Source organism: Bombina bombina, chromosome 6 (genome assembly GCF_027579735.1).
Source record: "Bombina bombina isolate aBomBom1 chromosome 6, aBomBom1.pri, whole genome shotgun sequence".
NCBI lineage: Eukaryota > Metazoa > Chordata > Amphibia > Anura > Bombinatoridae > Bombina > Bombina bombina.
Window position 1 is genome coordinate 153,337,371 of NC_069504.1, and position 16,705 is coordinate 153,354,075.

Below are 16,705 nucleotides of genomic sequence, written 5' to 3' on the forward strand. Positions count from 1 at the left end.
TAATGCGACAGGGAGATTTACTATCCGCAAATTGGATCAAACAAAAGTTTTTAGTCATTTGACTTCAGAGAGAAAGAGATATATTACCTTTCTTGTAGCCACCCCTCCCTTCACTTAGCTTTATTAGTCCGTTCCGGTTGTTTGCTCACAGGCATACCACGGCTTCATGCCGTTATTAGGAGCCTTTGTACTTTCCATTGCAGACACTTTTAAAGCCAATGCATGACTTTTCATTCCTGATCCCACACTGCAGGGCTGTTGTGACCGTAGATACTTGATTCCCATGAGTTGCATAGGACAAACTTCAGTTACAAACAGACACGTGTTTCACCCATACTCCTTTACATTCAGGGCTTCATCAGGGCCCTATGCAACTCCGGAACCCTCCACTTGAGGGTTAACCTGGAAAACGCCTCCGGATGGAGAGCCCACTCTCGGGATGAAAGGTCTGTCTGCTCAGAAAATCCGCATCCCAGTTGTCCACTCCTGGAATGTGGATGGCAGAAAGGAGACAATCGTGAGCTACCGCCCAGTGAATAATGCAAGTCACCTCCTTCATGGCCAAGGAACTCCAAGTTCCTCCTTGGTAATGTTGTCCGACTGAAATCTGATAAACCGGGCTAAAGACAACTGAGGCCAAGCCATCAAGGCATTGAAGATTGCTCTCAACTGCAAGATGTTTATGGGGAGAAAAGACGACTCTTTAGTCCACAGGCACTGAGCCTTTAACAAGCCACAGGCTGGCGTCCGTGGTCACAATCACCCAGGAGGGTCTCTGGAAGCATGTGCCCTGAGACAGATGATCCTGAGAAATCCACCATGAGATGGTCTCTCTGGTTAACGGATCCAGATCTATCTTCCGAGATAGATCTGAATGGTCTCCGTTCCATTGCCTGAGCATGCATAATTGTAGAGCTCTCAGATGTAATCGAGAAATAGGAATGATGTCCATGGAAGCGACCATCAGACCAATTACCTCCATGCATTGAGCCACTGATGGCTGAACAGAAGACTGGAGAGAGTGGAAAGAAGAGAGAAGTTTGGATTTTCTGACCTGTCAGGGACCATCATAGATTCCCTATTAATGAAGATTTTTCTAAGAAACACACCCTTGTAGATGGAACAAGGGAACTCTTCCCCAGATTCACTTTCCATCCGTGGGAACATAGAAAATACAACAAGATCTCTGTATGAGAGTTTGCTAGCCGAAAAGATGACGTCTGAACCAAGATGTCGTCCATCTAAGGAGCCACCGCAATTCCCTGAGACCTGACTACTGCCAAGAGCGCCCCCAGAACCTTTGTAAAAATTCTCGGAGCCGTGGCAAGGCCAAACGGAAGAGCAACAAATTGAAAGTGATTGTCTAGAAAAGCGAAACTCAGGAATTGGTGATGATCCCTGTGAATGGGAACATAAAGAAATGCGTCCTTCAGGTCTATGGTCCTCATGAACTGACCCTCGTGGACCAAAGGAAGAATGGACTGAATGGTTTCCATCTTAAAAGACGGTACCCTGAGAAATATGTTGAGACATTTCAGGTCTAAAATTTGTTTAAAAGTTCCCTCTTTTTTGGGAACCACAAACAGATTTGAATAGAATCCTAGACCCTCTTCCCTTACTGGGACTGGAACAATCCCTCCCAGGGAAGAAAGATCCTGAACGCAGCTTAAGAATGCCTCTCTTTTTTCTGATTTGCAGAAAATCTTGAGAGAAGAAACCTGCCACTGGGAGGACAAGTCTTGAATTCTATTTTGTAACCCTGAGATACTATGTCCACAGGCCAAGGGTCTGGGACATCGCGTATCCAAGCTTGACGAAACAATGAAAGTCTGCCCCCCACCTGATCCACAAGCGAACCGGGGGCGGGCCCTTCATGCTGATTTAACCTCAGATGAAGGCTTCTTTGATTGCTTCCCCTTATTCAAAGACTGATTGGGTCTCCAAGAGGACTTGGACTGCTCCGGCTTTGAGGAGGAAGATTTTTGACCTTTGAAGTTATGAAAGGAACGAAAATTTTAATTTTGGCGTCCCTTAGGTCTATTCTTCTTGTCCTGTGGTAGAAAATACCCCTTTACACCCGTAATTTCACAAATGATCTTCACCAGACCAGAACCAAACAGGGTCTTGCCCTTGCAAGGTAGCGACAGGAGCTTGGACTTGGAGATAACATCAGCTGACCAAGATTTTAACCACAGAGCCCTGCGGGCTAGAACAGTGAGACCAGGCAACTTGGCTTCCCAGTCTAATGACTTGCATGTTGGCATCAGAGATAAAGGAATTGGCCAGCTTGAGAGTCTTGATCCTATCTTGGATCTCCTCTAAAACGGAGTCTCCTCTAAAATTAGCTTGGAGAAAGCGTCACACCAATAAGATGCTGCGCTTGTTACTGTAGCAATAGAAACAGCAGGTTGCCATTGTAAACCCTGATGAACATACATTTTCTTTAAATAAGCCTAAAGCTTTTTATCCATGGGATCTTTAAAAGAACAACTATCCTCTATCGGAATCGTGGTTCTCTTAACCAAGCTAGAAATAGCTCCTTCCACTTTAGGCACAGTGCACCATAAGTCCCGAATGGAGTCGGCAACAGGAAACATCTTCTTAAAAACTGGAGAAGGGGAAAAGGGGATCCCTGACTTATCCCATTTCTGAGATATGATCTCCAACACACGGTCTAGAACAGGAAAAACTTCCACGGAAGAAGGAACATCATAGTATTTATTAAGTTAACTAGATTTTTTAAGGTTGACAGCGACCGAAGTATCAGTCGTCCAAAGTAGCCCGTACCTCCTTTAGAAGTAAACAAAGGTGTTCAAGCTTAAATATGAAGTTTACTTCTCCAAAATCAGTCAAAGGATTTATATACTGTCAGAATCTGAGAACTCACTACCAAGGTATCCTCCTCGTTCGACTTATGGGGGAGGTTAACCATCGCAGAAGAAGATGGAACAGACACCTTACTATCAGAAAAATTCTTTGATTTCCTCTTGCACTTCCCCGTCAGAAGATACCTGTGCTGCAAAATCTATTGGCAAATACACTCCTCTAGGAGGCTGAGAGGAGCCGCAGGGAACTGTATGTGAAGCCATTGAGGCTTGGGGCGTTTGAGGAGAAAGCTGTGGCATATTCTGAACAGCATCACCCTGAGAGACATTTGGCTCAGAAGGCAGTAATTTATTTTTAAACTTAAGCGTCCTAGCTAAACATGAGAAACAAAATTACATAGGCAAAACAATTTGGGCCTCTAGACACAGTAAACACGTATCAAGAGAAACAGACACCTGTTCAGAGTCCATAGCTTGAGATAATTCCCAAAAATAAAGGAATAAAAAAAAAACTTGAAAATGACTACTGTCACTTTAAGAAGGAAAATTTTTTTTTTCTCAGAGCGCAAAAACGCTAAATGTAAAATTAAGAGAAAAACAAAGTATGCAACTCTACACCTCAGTCAGCCTGAGGTGCCCTACCTGAACCTTCACCCAATATTCGACAAGCTCCCCTGCAGATCGGTCAAACGAACCGTTACAGAAGAGAGCTCACATAGTAATAACGTCGCTCCACTCTGAATCTCAAATGGAAGAGCAGGAAGTCACATGACCAGCAGGAAGAGAGTAAAAAGTGTGCGTTTCTTACAAGCCCTCAGATACAAACGGAATGAAAAAGATTTCGTCAAAACATCCGAAATCCCCAAACTTAAAATACCGGAGAAAGTTTCTTAGACTGCCAGCTAATAAAATTGAGCCCCAGAGTTACTGTCTCAAAAACAGTAAGGGAAGTTATTAACCCCTTAGTCTCCACACATAGCCAAGTGCCTGCACACTGCCCCAAAGTAAATCCTACACAAAGGATTAAATATGTCAAAAAATAATAGTGCATAAATAATTATCCCAAGTGCAAGTCTCCCATACCTAGAAGACAAAAGCACTGTCGGGCAGGAAGACAGCTCACCAGGCGTGAAAGGACACATACTCCTTACAGAGACCAGAGTAACTAGCCCTGGCTTTATATAACATGGGTAGCAATTATGGTAGAAAACAAAGCAAGGACGACCTCACCACTTTCTAACTGCTTAAAAGCGACCACTACTCTTACTCAAGAGATTGACGTGGACACAGCTAAACCCCAATCCTTGCTTGCAGGGAAAAGTACCCATAAAAGGAATAAAATTCTTCAGACACCAACTTTACATCTTCCATTGACAGAGGCAAAGATAATGACTGGGGGTTATAGGTAAGGGAAGTGACACTTAACAGCTCTGCTAGGGTGCTCTTTGCCTCCTCCTGCTGGCCAGGAGTGAATATCCCACTTGTAATTGGAATGACGTTGTGCACTCTCCATGTCCCAGGAAAGAAATTAAGTTTATGCTTCCAATCAAATGTTAAAAATCATGTACAGTATATTCTGAAATGAAACCCCACTCCATAGAATTTAATAATATAATATAATAATACAATTTATTATTTGAGTGGGAAGTTTTTTCCCCCTCAATTTTAACACTAGATTGGGAATAAAGGGATAGTAAACCGCAAAATTTTAATTTTATGATTCAGATAGAACATACAATTTTAAACAACTTTCCAATTTACTTTTATTATCAAATTTGCTTCATTTTCTTGTTATCCATTGCTGAAGGAACAACATTGCACTACTGGCAGCTAGCTGAAAACATCAAGTTATCCAATCACAAGAGACAAATGTGTGCAGGCACCAATTAGCAGCAGCTCCCACTAGTGTAAGAAATGTGCGTATTCATTTTTAACAAGGGATACTAAGAGAACAAAGCACATTTGAAAATAGAGCATGTCATTTTAAGACACTTTTAAATTCACTTCTATCTGAATCATGCAAGCTTAATTTTGACTTTCCTATCCTTAAAGTTACCTTTTTTTTTGCTACACATGCATACTACGCAGAGATTTATTTAGGACTACATACATGATAGACACAACTAAAATAAATAAATTTCAAGATTGTTACAAAATGTAATTGAAAAATAAATTTACCCAATGGGTTGGCACCACGGAAAACTTCCTTCAAATCTTGCTTAGGCGTATACGGCAAAGATTCAATATATCGTCTAGCCTGTATGTAAATAAAAGCATTTAGCTCTCATACATGAACAAAAAACAAAATAATCTGCAGATTTTTAAATACCAGCGTCATTTGAGAAAAACAATAGTTGCTACAGTTATTTATGCAAATGGCAGTGAGTCAGCAAATGTTTTTCAGAAAAAAATAAAATACATTTCTCTTAAAGGGGTGATGTACTGCTGTCATTGTGCGAGTCTTGCGATGTGAGGCTTTTGTGTACAAGATTCTGCAATAAAACATAACTACCTAAAAGGCTAAAAATGATGCTGTGGTTTTTTGCCTGCACTTTACAACAACTGTTTTACAGTACCTATAATCTGAAAATATTGTGACTAACTGGAAATCTTCAGCACATGATCAAATAGGAACACGAATATAAATATATACAATTCAAACCACAATTCCCCATCATACTCTTATATACCCCTTCATAAGCAGCAGATATTGCACTTGGTTTAAACAACATTATTTAAAATAATAGCATTTTAGTTTGCTCACAGAATTTCTTTATATTGTAAATATATTTAAACAAAAAAAAAATGGAAAAAAAAAATCGACCTCACTTTAATAGGCTTTAAATCTTGCTCCACCTTATGAGTAAACCACTCGTAGGTATCTGCCAATTACAATGTCAACCTGCTTAGGTCATGTCTTGTCACACAAATAAGTGAATCACACACGAGAGGACACCTATGCTAGGCCCTTAAAGGGACAGTGGACTCAGGCAATCAGTAGATAAGAGTTCATCAACTTTAAAGCCGATGCAGAAACACCATTTAAAAAGGACTCTCTCTCCCATTTCCCACTGGGTGGCTGATATCTTTTGATGCCTAGTAGAGGTGGGGGTTTCAACATTAAAAGCACTTCTCTCACATGACATTTGTGAACAACTTAATAAACTCCAGCAGGTAAAATGGATCATTGGGAACACATTAAAGGGGAGAAAATGATACAGTACACTGGTCCTTTAAGAATACATTTCCAGGATAATGAAAAGGTAAGAACTCATGAGAAAAGCGCTCAGACTGATGGAGTGCCGCGGATTGAATAGCAGAGCCGCTCCTTAGTCCATCTGTATAGAAGCATTGTTCCGCAATACCCCTTCTGTGATGTATGATGTGTAGTAGGGGACGTATCCTCATTTGTCTACAACTTGCACATATTTTATTACATCTGATATTAAGCACCAATATCAGGAACATTAGGTACAAAAAAATAAAATCTATACTGATTTCAGTAAACTAAAATCTGCTAATAAATGTTATATGAGATATTCTCTGTATAGTTTATGGAAAGTATGTTTGATGACCTGCACTTTTACTTTATTTTGTTCCCTAAAGCTATACACAGATTTTCTATTAGTACCCTGTGCAAAATGTAAAATTTCAGAGTCATAACTTACATGTTCAGATGAAATTTTCATAAGAAATTCAGAATTAGGGGTTCCGACAACTTCCATTATCCTTTTTAGCTGATCAATATCTGTAGATGTTTAGGAACATTTTCAAATCGGGACAAAAAAAAAAAAAAAAAAAAAAACCTTGAAAAATGTATTCGAGCCTGTAGTAAAAAAAAATGTAATTGGATAGAAAGGTCACAATTGACATGTGTACGGGTGTGTTTCAATTTTAAATAGAAGCCTTTTTGTTTTTGATTATTGATAGTACAATGTCCCTTTAAGTGTGGGGGACATATTAAATCCAATGTCACTGTATTGCATGGTACATAGTAAAACTATTTAGAGTATTTCTTAATATGGGTGAAAAAAAAATAAAGTTAATATTAAAGGGATAGTAAAGTAAAAAATTAGACATTCATGATTTAGGACAGAGCATACAATTTTAAATAACTTTCCAATTTAATTATATTATTTAAAGGGACAGTCTACACCAGAATTGTTATTGTTTTAAAAGATAGATAATCCCTTGTTTACCCATTCCCTAGTTTTGCATAACCAACACAGTTATATTTATATATTTTTTACCTCTGTAATTATCTTGTATCTAAGCCTCTGCAGACTGCCCCTTTATTTGTTCTTTTGACAGACTTGCAGTTTAGCCAATCAGTGATGGCTCCCAGGTAACTTCACGTGCACAAGCACAGTGTTATCTATATGAAAAACATGAACTAACACCCTCTAGTGGTGAAAAACCTATTAAAATACATTCTTAAGAGGCGGCCTTCAAGGTCTAAGAAATTAGCATATGAACCTCCTAGGTTAAGCTTTCAACTAAGAATACCAAGAGAACAAAGAAAAATTGGTGATAAAAGTAAATTGGAAAATTGTTTAAAATTACATGCTCTATCTGAATCATGAAAGTTTTTTTTGGACTAGACTGTCCCTTTAATATGCTTCCTTCACTTGTTATCCTTTGCTGAAAGTTTTATCTAGGTAAGCTCAGGAGCGGCAAAGAACCTAGGTTCTTTGCTGCTGATTGGTGGCTGCATATATGTGTGTATATGTATATATATATATATACACATACACACATACATATATACATACACACACATACTGATTGTCATTGGCTCACCGACGTGTCCAGTTAGAAACCAGTAGTGCATTGCTGCTCCTTCAACAAATGATACCAAAAGAATGAAGCAAATTTGAAGTAAACTGGAAAATGGTTTGTTCTATCTAAAGCATGAAATATTTTTTTTTTGGGTTTCGTGTCCTTTTAAATGTGCTAATCTGCTAGAGCATTGCATGTTGGAATTAAAGGCCCAGCTTACTATGCGAAAAAGGGTTAAATGCATAGGGCAAGTATTGCAGCCTATGAACAGGATACAGCTGGCTGGTGACTGGTGGCTATGAGTGACTGACCCCCTGCTCACCAGACCTGCTCAGGAACTGAAATGTTAGTAGCTCCTTTAGATTGTAAGCTCACAAGTCCATCTGTGCTGTTGATCATTTTATGTAAAATGTGGTTTACAGCTAAATAACCTTTATGGTTCATGTAAATGTCTTAATTATTTACTTTGTAGTTTTATACCAAGGGGTACATTTATCAAAGCAAGTCGCCTATAATTGCCGGCAAAATAAAGCATACGCACCAATCACCATATTTATGAAAGCAATCTGAGCCTATAATTGCGGGCAAAATAAAGCATACGCACCAATCACCATATTTATGAAAGCAATCTGCGCCTATAATTGCGCAAATCTGAAAGAAACTTCTTCGCACTCCGCTTGCATTCGCCTAGGCGCACGGGTGCGCTCCCGAGTACACCAATATACATTAATAATAGACGTAATTTCACAGCCTGACCTACAAATACGCACAGTTTCTTATTTATCATTGCTTTGCGCCGATAGGGAACTGATATTTCTCCTTAAATGGCGTGTTCTATATTTCGCCATACAGACTGAGGCGAACACCAATATACATTAATAATAGACGTAATTTCACAGCCTGACCTACAAATACGCACAGTTTCTTATTTATCATTGCTTTGCGCCGATAGGGAACTGATATTTCTCCTTAAATGGCGTGTTCTATATTTCGCCATACAGACTGAGGCGAACACCATGTACATTGGTGTACTCGGGAGCGCACCCGTGCGCCTAGGCGAATGCAAGCGGAGTGCGAAGAAGTTTCTTTCAGATTTGCGCAATTATAGGCGCAGATTGCTTTCATAAATATGGTGATTGGTGCGTGTAAATATAAGAATACTTTGTATATATGTTATTTTCTGGTAACGACGAAACCGGAAGTGACCTCAGCAGCTACTTCTGGTCCACTATGGGGTTGGAACGCATTGGTGCGTTCCACCTACGACATTTGGCACTTTTTTGCAAGGTAAGGGAGGTATGTTTGTACTTTGCACTTTTGATCTGATGTAGAAACATCATCATAAATTTGACACCGATTGTGAAAATCCTAAGAGTGCATCATTTCTGCTTCTACTATATATATCTCCATATATTGATTTTTGCGATCTTAAATTACCAACATATGGCAAAAACAGCACGGAAACATAATATAAATATGCGCAAAATAGATGCCTAAAAACGCTTTTTTCATAATCAAGACATGGCGGCATAAATATTTATAGGGATGTATATATAAATAGGGAGTAAATGCTTTTTCCGACAGGCGAAATTTATCATTATTATGCCTGAGCTCGCCTTTTACTAGACGCACAAAATTACATATATTTTTTGATAAATGCAGGCGCACATGTGCGCTTCTCCGGAGGCGAGCTGGGGCACAGTTACAGGTGAAGCACATACAGAGTTCGCCTAGCCTTTGATAAATCTACCCCCAAGTGTCATAGCATTGCGTGACATGGTGCTTTGTAAATACATGGAAATAATGTTTAACCCCTTTGGGGTGGGTAAACTAATAGTAACGTAGGATAAGCACGTTCTAAATAGCATGTTTTTTTATTAGAATATCCCTTTAAATTAAGTTTAAAAATTCCCTACACACAACTGCAATATTTACAAAGTAACAGATAAACGTACAAACTCATAACACTTATTAAACATTTATAGAGCAAACATGGATTTTCATAACGGAAAATGCCACAATTCCAGGAAGAAAAGCTTAAAATAACACTTATTTAAAAGGAACAGTCAAGTCCCAAAAAAACTTTCATGATTCAAATAGGGCATGTAATTTTAAACAACTTTCCAATTTACTTTTATCACCAATTTTGCTTTGTTCTCTTGGTATTCTTAGTTGAAAGCTAAACCTAGGAGGTTCATATGCTAATTTCTTAGACCTTGAAGGCCGCCTCTAAGCTGAATGCATTTTGACCATTAGAGGGCGTTAGTTCATGTGTTTCATATAGATAACATTGAGCTCATGCACGTGAATTTACCGAGAAGTGAGCACTGATTGGCTAAACTGCAAGTCTGTCAAAATAACTGAAATAAGGGGGCAGTCTTCAGATGCTTAGATACAAGGTAATTACAGAGGTAAAATATATATTATTATAACTGTATTGGTTATGAAAAACTGAGGAATAAAGGGATTATCTAACTTTTAAAACAACAATTCTGGTGCTGACTGTCCCTTTAACCATTTTTCAAAGAAGTTGCTGCTTCAGTAACATGCATCAACACATGGTGTTTTTCCATTTGCCTTGTGTTTTTGGTTAAAAGAGACATAAACGTGTTTAATATGCATTTCAAACCACATACATTTTTAAGTATAAAAATAATTACATTTCGTACATATTTCAAAAAGTGTTTATTGTTCCTTTAAAACCTACTTTGTAGTTTAGAAAACACAGAAAACACCAGACTCAAGTGCTTTTCAATGTCCTTAAACCTTTACAGCCAATTAAAAACGGATATGAGAGTATGCACACATGCACTCACTTCAAGGGCATGAGGAAGAGCTTGGGACAGTGATTTCAACATAAGCTGAGCTTCAATGATTTTTTTTTTTTTACTTTACAAAATAACGTTACTTAAAAAGCTCACTAAGGACTTTTAATACAATGATAATTTGAGATTCCGGATACAGAATGTTTGTATTTTCAAAGAGTTATAGAATGAACGATAATACTGCAATTCCTCTCTTCCTTCAGCAAAGGGTCTAAAATAGTACAACGATCAAGATTAAAATTAATCATCATTAAATTTGCTCTTTACATTTTTAAAAGGGACAGGAAAACACAATTTTCTTTCACGATTTGGATAGAACATACCATTTTAATGAACTTTCCAATTTACGTTTATGATCAAATTTGATTCATTCTCTTGTTATCCTTTGCTGAAGGAACATGGCAGCTAGCTAAACACATCTAGTTAGCCAATCACTAGAAACAAATCTGTGAAGGCACCAATCAGCACTAGTGTAGGATATGTGCGTATTCTATTTCCTCAACGGATACTAAGAGAACGAAGCACATTTGAAAATAGAAGTGAATTTAAAAGTGTCTTAAAATGACATGCTCTATCTGAATCATGAAGTTTAATTCTGACTTTCCTATGCCTTTAATAGAAGGATGTAAACACCTTTAAACACCCCTGATCAGTTTAAGCATTTTTTAAATTTTATCAAGAGTAGCACATTGATACAAAAAACCTTGATTTAGGGAAATGCTGCTTTAAGATATTATTTGGAAATATCTACAAAAATATGTATAATAAAAGGATACAGTCATTCCCTGGGAAAAGAGCTCTGCCTTTTAGTAGCTCTGCCATGATGCATCCAACTGACCAAATGTCCACTGCAAAAAGCGACAAAAACGTTATAAAATGCTAATCCAATCAAAGACATTCAATTCTTTTAGACATTCGGATAATATGAAGTAAGTCAGAGTAGCTTTTTAGCAAATAACTAAACAATACACTTTGGTTTATAGGTCCATAAGGAGTGTGGTGCCAACTTTAAAAATCGGTTTCAAGTTTATAAATTTAGTTACTGAATTTGCATTTCAAGTCTTTTTTTTTCTTTAAATGCTGATCTTCGTAGGGGCTGCCCTTGTGGAATTATCTTAAAAAAGGAGCAGTTCTTGCGAGTGGCGAGAGCTCTCATATAGAAAGTAATAAAGCTCGCTGGAAAGGGAAACTTCGCTGTGTAAAGAAAAGTTAGCAGGGGCGCACTTTAAAAATTAAATCCTGCAACCAATGTAAATGATCTTAAATCCCCTATACTTTCGTATGCAATTGCTTTTCTTTTGAGGGTATTACATATTTTGTAACAACCTCACCACCTTTTCATTTGTGAGAAAAAAAACTGAGAAATGTAGGTCTGAAATGTTTAGAGAATTATGCTGGGATTAGACAATTTCATATACGCCCTTGGAACGTTCATGTTTAGCCCAACAATACTGCTTTGTATTTTGTACTTAGAAGTACAAATTTTTAAGTGTTTTTTGTATATTCACTGTACTTAAATTACTATTTACGCAGTGCATATTTAATATGATTTATTCCTGTTTAATTTACATACAAATTTTACATTTTCCATAAAATACCATTTTTAGTGAACAATTTTGTTACAATTTTTGAAGCATCTTAACAATACAATTGTTTCCTGTGTATTTTTGTGTGAATTATTAATTTAACTGTGCACCTTTGTAATGTAAGTATCTCCTTATCTTACGAAAATGCAGTATACGGCCCTTAGCAAGACACCCTGTTTTCAGGGTAAAAAGTGGCTTTATATAATTCCACCAGGGAAATAGGACTGATGAGCATTATTAAATCTTGCCAGCTTTTGATAAATCGACTCCTTAGTACCAAGGAAACTCAGGGCCAGTACTAAATAAGCAAACATGTTAAACTGGTAAGATGCATACTTAATGAATTTAACAACATCAAAAAACTGTTACCCTTGGAATTCTTATTTTGAGAATTAAATATCTTCAGAAAAAAATATATTATCCTGATGAAGCATCTAAAAAGGAGGAGAATCAGTCAAGCAGCAAGTTTGCATGCTCACCTAGCTGTGGAAAGAGCCAAGAGGAAAACTGCCCTAAAATAATTAACTTCCAAGAGAACACATGTATTTGCTCCTAATAATAAAGTTGTAATATCTACAGAACTAAATGTAAACTTCATCAAGGAACGGGATACTTGAAAAATAGGATAAATTCACTCTGGTGCCTGGACCAAAATCAAAGCATCTGGGCCAAGAGGTATATTAAGTAAAAACTTTTGAGAGAACTGATCATTAAACACGCATCTTCACTATTTTGAAGAAGATCCAAGGTCTAGACACAAGAAAGTCCAGTGATGATTCTTTTGTGCCAGTAATTTAGCCAGAATAGGTTAAACCAATAATAATAATAATAATAATGTTATAAATTACTGAGGCAGCAACCGGTTAAATTTAACATTAAACACTCTTCTACAAAATAAAAAATTAAGTAAAAGGAATGTAAAATTGGTAAGCAGTTATATGGGAAAGTAATGATTCTGTTTGATCCAAGTACTAGGTCCTATTGATACAGCCAACCAGAAGAATACTTCTCTGCTTTCTATTCTTAGTTACTGAATTATCCGATAAAGAAGAGCATTTGGCAGACAGACTAATCTGAGCATCAGTTTCTTACACTTAAAAGATATTGTAGCATCTACTGCTGTATTTCCTAATTTCTAGAAAAATACAAAAATATTTATAAGAGACTGTTCTCCTGTGTGAAAAGTTTGGTCATTCAGAAAATCTGTTTCCCAAATCAGAAGAACTGAAAACGAAATAGCTAAAATGACTCCCATGCTAATTTCTGTCCAACTGAGGAATTAAGAAACTCTCTTTTCTGTGTATTTGTTACAATTTCATACACAATAGTCAAGGTTTAAGGATAGACCTTATGCCCTCAAAGGAACCAGGATTAGGTTTATTCTTTTTTTACTTGGAAAAGAAAAATAGGTCATCCTGTGATATCCATGACAAAAGATTTCAGGTTTGGAGCTTGTCCTTTAATTCCTCCAAGAAATTACTTGTAACTGTTATTAGCAGCCTGTTTTGTGTCATAAAGGAGACTTGAACAGAAAAAGGATGTAGACCCAGAAGCCAAACACACTTTTTCCACAGAAGCATACAAAATATAGACAAAGAAAAATGAGCTAGCCAGTATTTGTTCAACAGGAGCACAATGCAGGACTCATTTCTTAAAGGGCCACTGTAAGTAAATATTTTCTATGCCTGTTACCAACTAACTACCCCAAATATGCTTTTTATCAATAGCATTTCATTAACATATCTCTACCGTATATCAGAAATCTTGTCTGCAAATGTAATTGTTTTCCAAACCCACTCAGTGGGTATCCTTTGCTCTGTACCAATCCGTTTACAATACCTAGGTTTCAAAATGGCGCTTTAAACACAAAGTTATTGGTTTAAGCATTTTGAACATGCAGTGCTGAAAATAGTGGGCAGGATAACGTGACATCATTGGCGAATAAAAGATATAACTTTTAGAACGTTATGAAACTTTGTTTTGGAGAAAATATAGGTCAGTAGGTTTTAATTAATGTTTATTAACTTTAATATGTTAGTTGTTTAGCTTAAAAATTCTAACAGAAAGTAATCCTTTAAAAGCACAAAGTGAAGATCACTCATGTAGCTAAAATAGCAGGTAAGAAGAATATAAGAAGCTAAATCCTTAATTTAAAATAAAAAAAGCTATACCATTTTTTTTTAAAGCTGCTCTGAGCTAGGATCTTTGCTTGAATAATAGGCACATCCACAAAAGATAGGCATTCCCAGAAATCCAAAGAGGTTCCCGAACAATGAAAGGAATATGAAACTGTCAATTCATGCTAGACATAATAAGGTATGCAAAGCAAAGATTAGCCTCAGAATAATGTACAGATAACGTTTTTACAATTATATTAGTTGCTTAAATATTGAAAAACATAATTTATGTAAGAACTTACCTGATAAATTCATTTCTTTCATATTAGCAAGAGTCCATGAGCTAGTGACGTATGGGATATACATTCCTACCAGGAGGGGCAAAGTTTCCCAAACCTTAAAATGCCTATAAATACACCCCTCACCACACCCACAATTCAGTTTAACGAATAGCCAAGAAGTGGGGTGATAAGAAAAAAGTGCGAAAGCATATAAAATAAGGAATTGGAATAATTGTGCTTTATACAAAAAAAATCATAACCACCACAAAAAAGGGCGGGCCTCATGGACTCTTGCTAATATGAAAGAAATGAATTTATCAGGTAAGTTCTTACATAAATTATGTTTTCTTTCATGTAATTAGCAAGAGTCCATGAGCTAGTGACGTATGGGATAATGACTACCCAAGATGTGGATCTCTCCACGCAAGAGTCACTAGAGAGGGAGGGATAAAATAAAGACAGCCAATTCCTGCTGAAAATAATCCACACCCAAAATAAAGTTTAATGAAAAACATAAACAGAAGATTCAAACTGAAACAGCTGCCTGAAGTACTTTTCTAGCAAAAACTGCTTCAGAAGAAGAAAATACATAAAAATGGTAGAATTTAGTAAAAGTATGCAAAGAGGACCAAGTTGCTGCTTTGCAAATCTGATCAATCGAAGCTTCATTCCTAAACGCCCAGGAAGTAAACTGACCTAGTAGAATGAGCTGTAATCCTTTGAGGCAGAGTTTTACCCGACTCGACATAGGCATGATGAATTAAAGATTTCAACCAAGATGCCAAAGAAATGGCAGAAGCTTTCTGGCCTTTTCTAGAACCGGAAAAGATAACAAATAGACTAGAAGTCTTTCGGAAAGACTTAGTAGCTTCAACATAATATTTCAAAGCTCTAACAACATCCAAAGAATGCAACGATTTCTCCTTAGAATTCTTAGGATTAGGACATAATGAAGAAACCACAATTTCTCTACTAATGTTGTTGGAATTCACAACCTTAGGTAAAAATTCAAAAGAAGTTCGCAACACCGCCTTATCCTGATGAAAAATCAGAAAAGGAGACTCACAAGAAAGAGCAGATAATTCAGAGACTCTTCTGGCAGAAGAGATCGCCAAAAGGAACAAAACTTTCCAAGAAAGTAATTTAATGTCCAATGAATGCATAGGTTCAAACGGAGGAGCTTGAAGAGCCCCCAGAACCAAATTCAAACTCCAAGGAGGAGAAATTGACTTAATGACAGGTTTTATACGAACCAAAGCTTGTACAAAACAATGAATATCAGGAAGATTAGCAATCTTTCTGTGAAAAAGAACAGAAAGAGCAGAGATTTGTCCTTTCAAAGAACTTGCGGATAAACCTTTATCTAAACCATCCTGAAGAAACTGTAAAATTCTCGGAATTCTAAAAGAATGCCAAGAAAAATGATGAGAAAGACACCAAGAAATATAAGTCTTCCAGACTCTATAATATATCTCTCTGGATACAGATTTAAGAGCCTGTAACATAGTATTAATCACAGAGTCAGAGAAACCTCTTTGACCAAGAATCAAGCATTCAATCTCCATACCTTTAAATTTAAGGATTTGAGATCCTGATGGAAAAAAGGACCTTGCGACAGAAGGTCTGGTCTTAGCGGAAGAGTCCACGGATGGCAAGAGGCCATCCGGACAAGATCCGCATACCAAAACCTGTGAGGCCATGCCGGAGCTACCAGCAGAACAAACGAGCATTCCTTCAGAATCTTGGAGATTACTCTTGGAAGAAGAACTAGAGGCGGAAAGATATAGGCAGGATGATACTTCCAAGGAAGTGATAATGCATCCACTGCTTCCGCCTGAGGATCCCGGGATCTGGACAGATACCTGGGAAGTTTCTTGTTTAGATGAGACGCCATCAGATCTATTTCTGGAAGCTCCCACATTTGAACAATCTGAAGAAATACCTCTGGGCGAAGAGACCATTCGCCCGGATGCAACGTTTGGCGACTGAGATAATCCGCTTCCCAATTGTCTATACCTGGGATATGAACCGCAGAGATTAGACAGGAGCTGGATTCCGCCCAAACCAGAATTCGAGATACTTCTTTCATAGCCAGAGGACTGTGAGTCCCTCCTTGATGATTGATGTATGCCACAGTTGTGACATTGTCTGTCTGAAAACAAATGAACGATTCTCTCTTCAGAAGAGGCCAAGACTGAAGAGCTCTGAAAATTGCACGGAGTTCCAAAATATTGATCGGTAATCTCACCTCCTGAGATTCCCAAACTCCTTGTGCCGTCAGAGATCCCCACA

The 16,705-nt window shown here is 37.4% G+C and overlaps 1 protein-coding gene across 1 annotated transcript in view; it reads right to left on the reverse strand.

Moving 5' to 3' along the window:
• MAPK11 (mitogen-activated protein kinase 11) overlaps positions 1–16,705 on the reverse strand; it is a 128,181-nt gene that overhangs the window by 4,358 nt on the left and 107,118 nt on the right. Inside the window, exons 8-10 of the mRNA XM_053716643.1 lie at positions 11,206–11,277; positions 6,494–6,573; positions 5,004–5,082 (exon numbers count right to left, since the gene is read on the reverse strand). Of these exons, the coding sequence (XP_053572618.1) occupies positions 5,004–5,082; positions 6,494–6,573; positions 11,206–11,277 (231 nt within the window). The remainder of the gene's footprint in view (positions 1–5,003; positions 5,083–6,493; positions 6,574–11,205; positions 11,278–16,705) is intronic.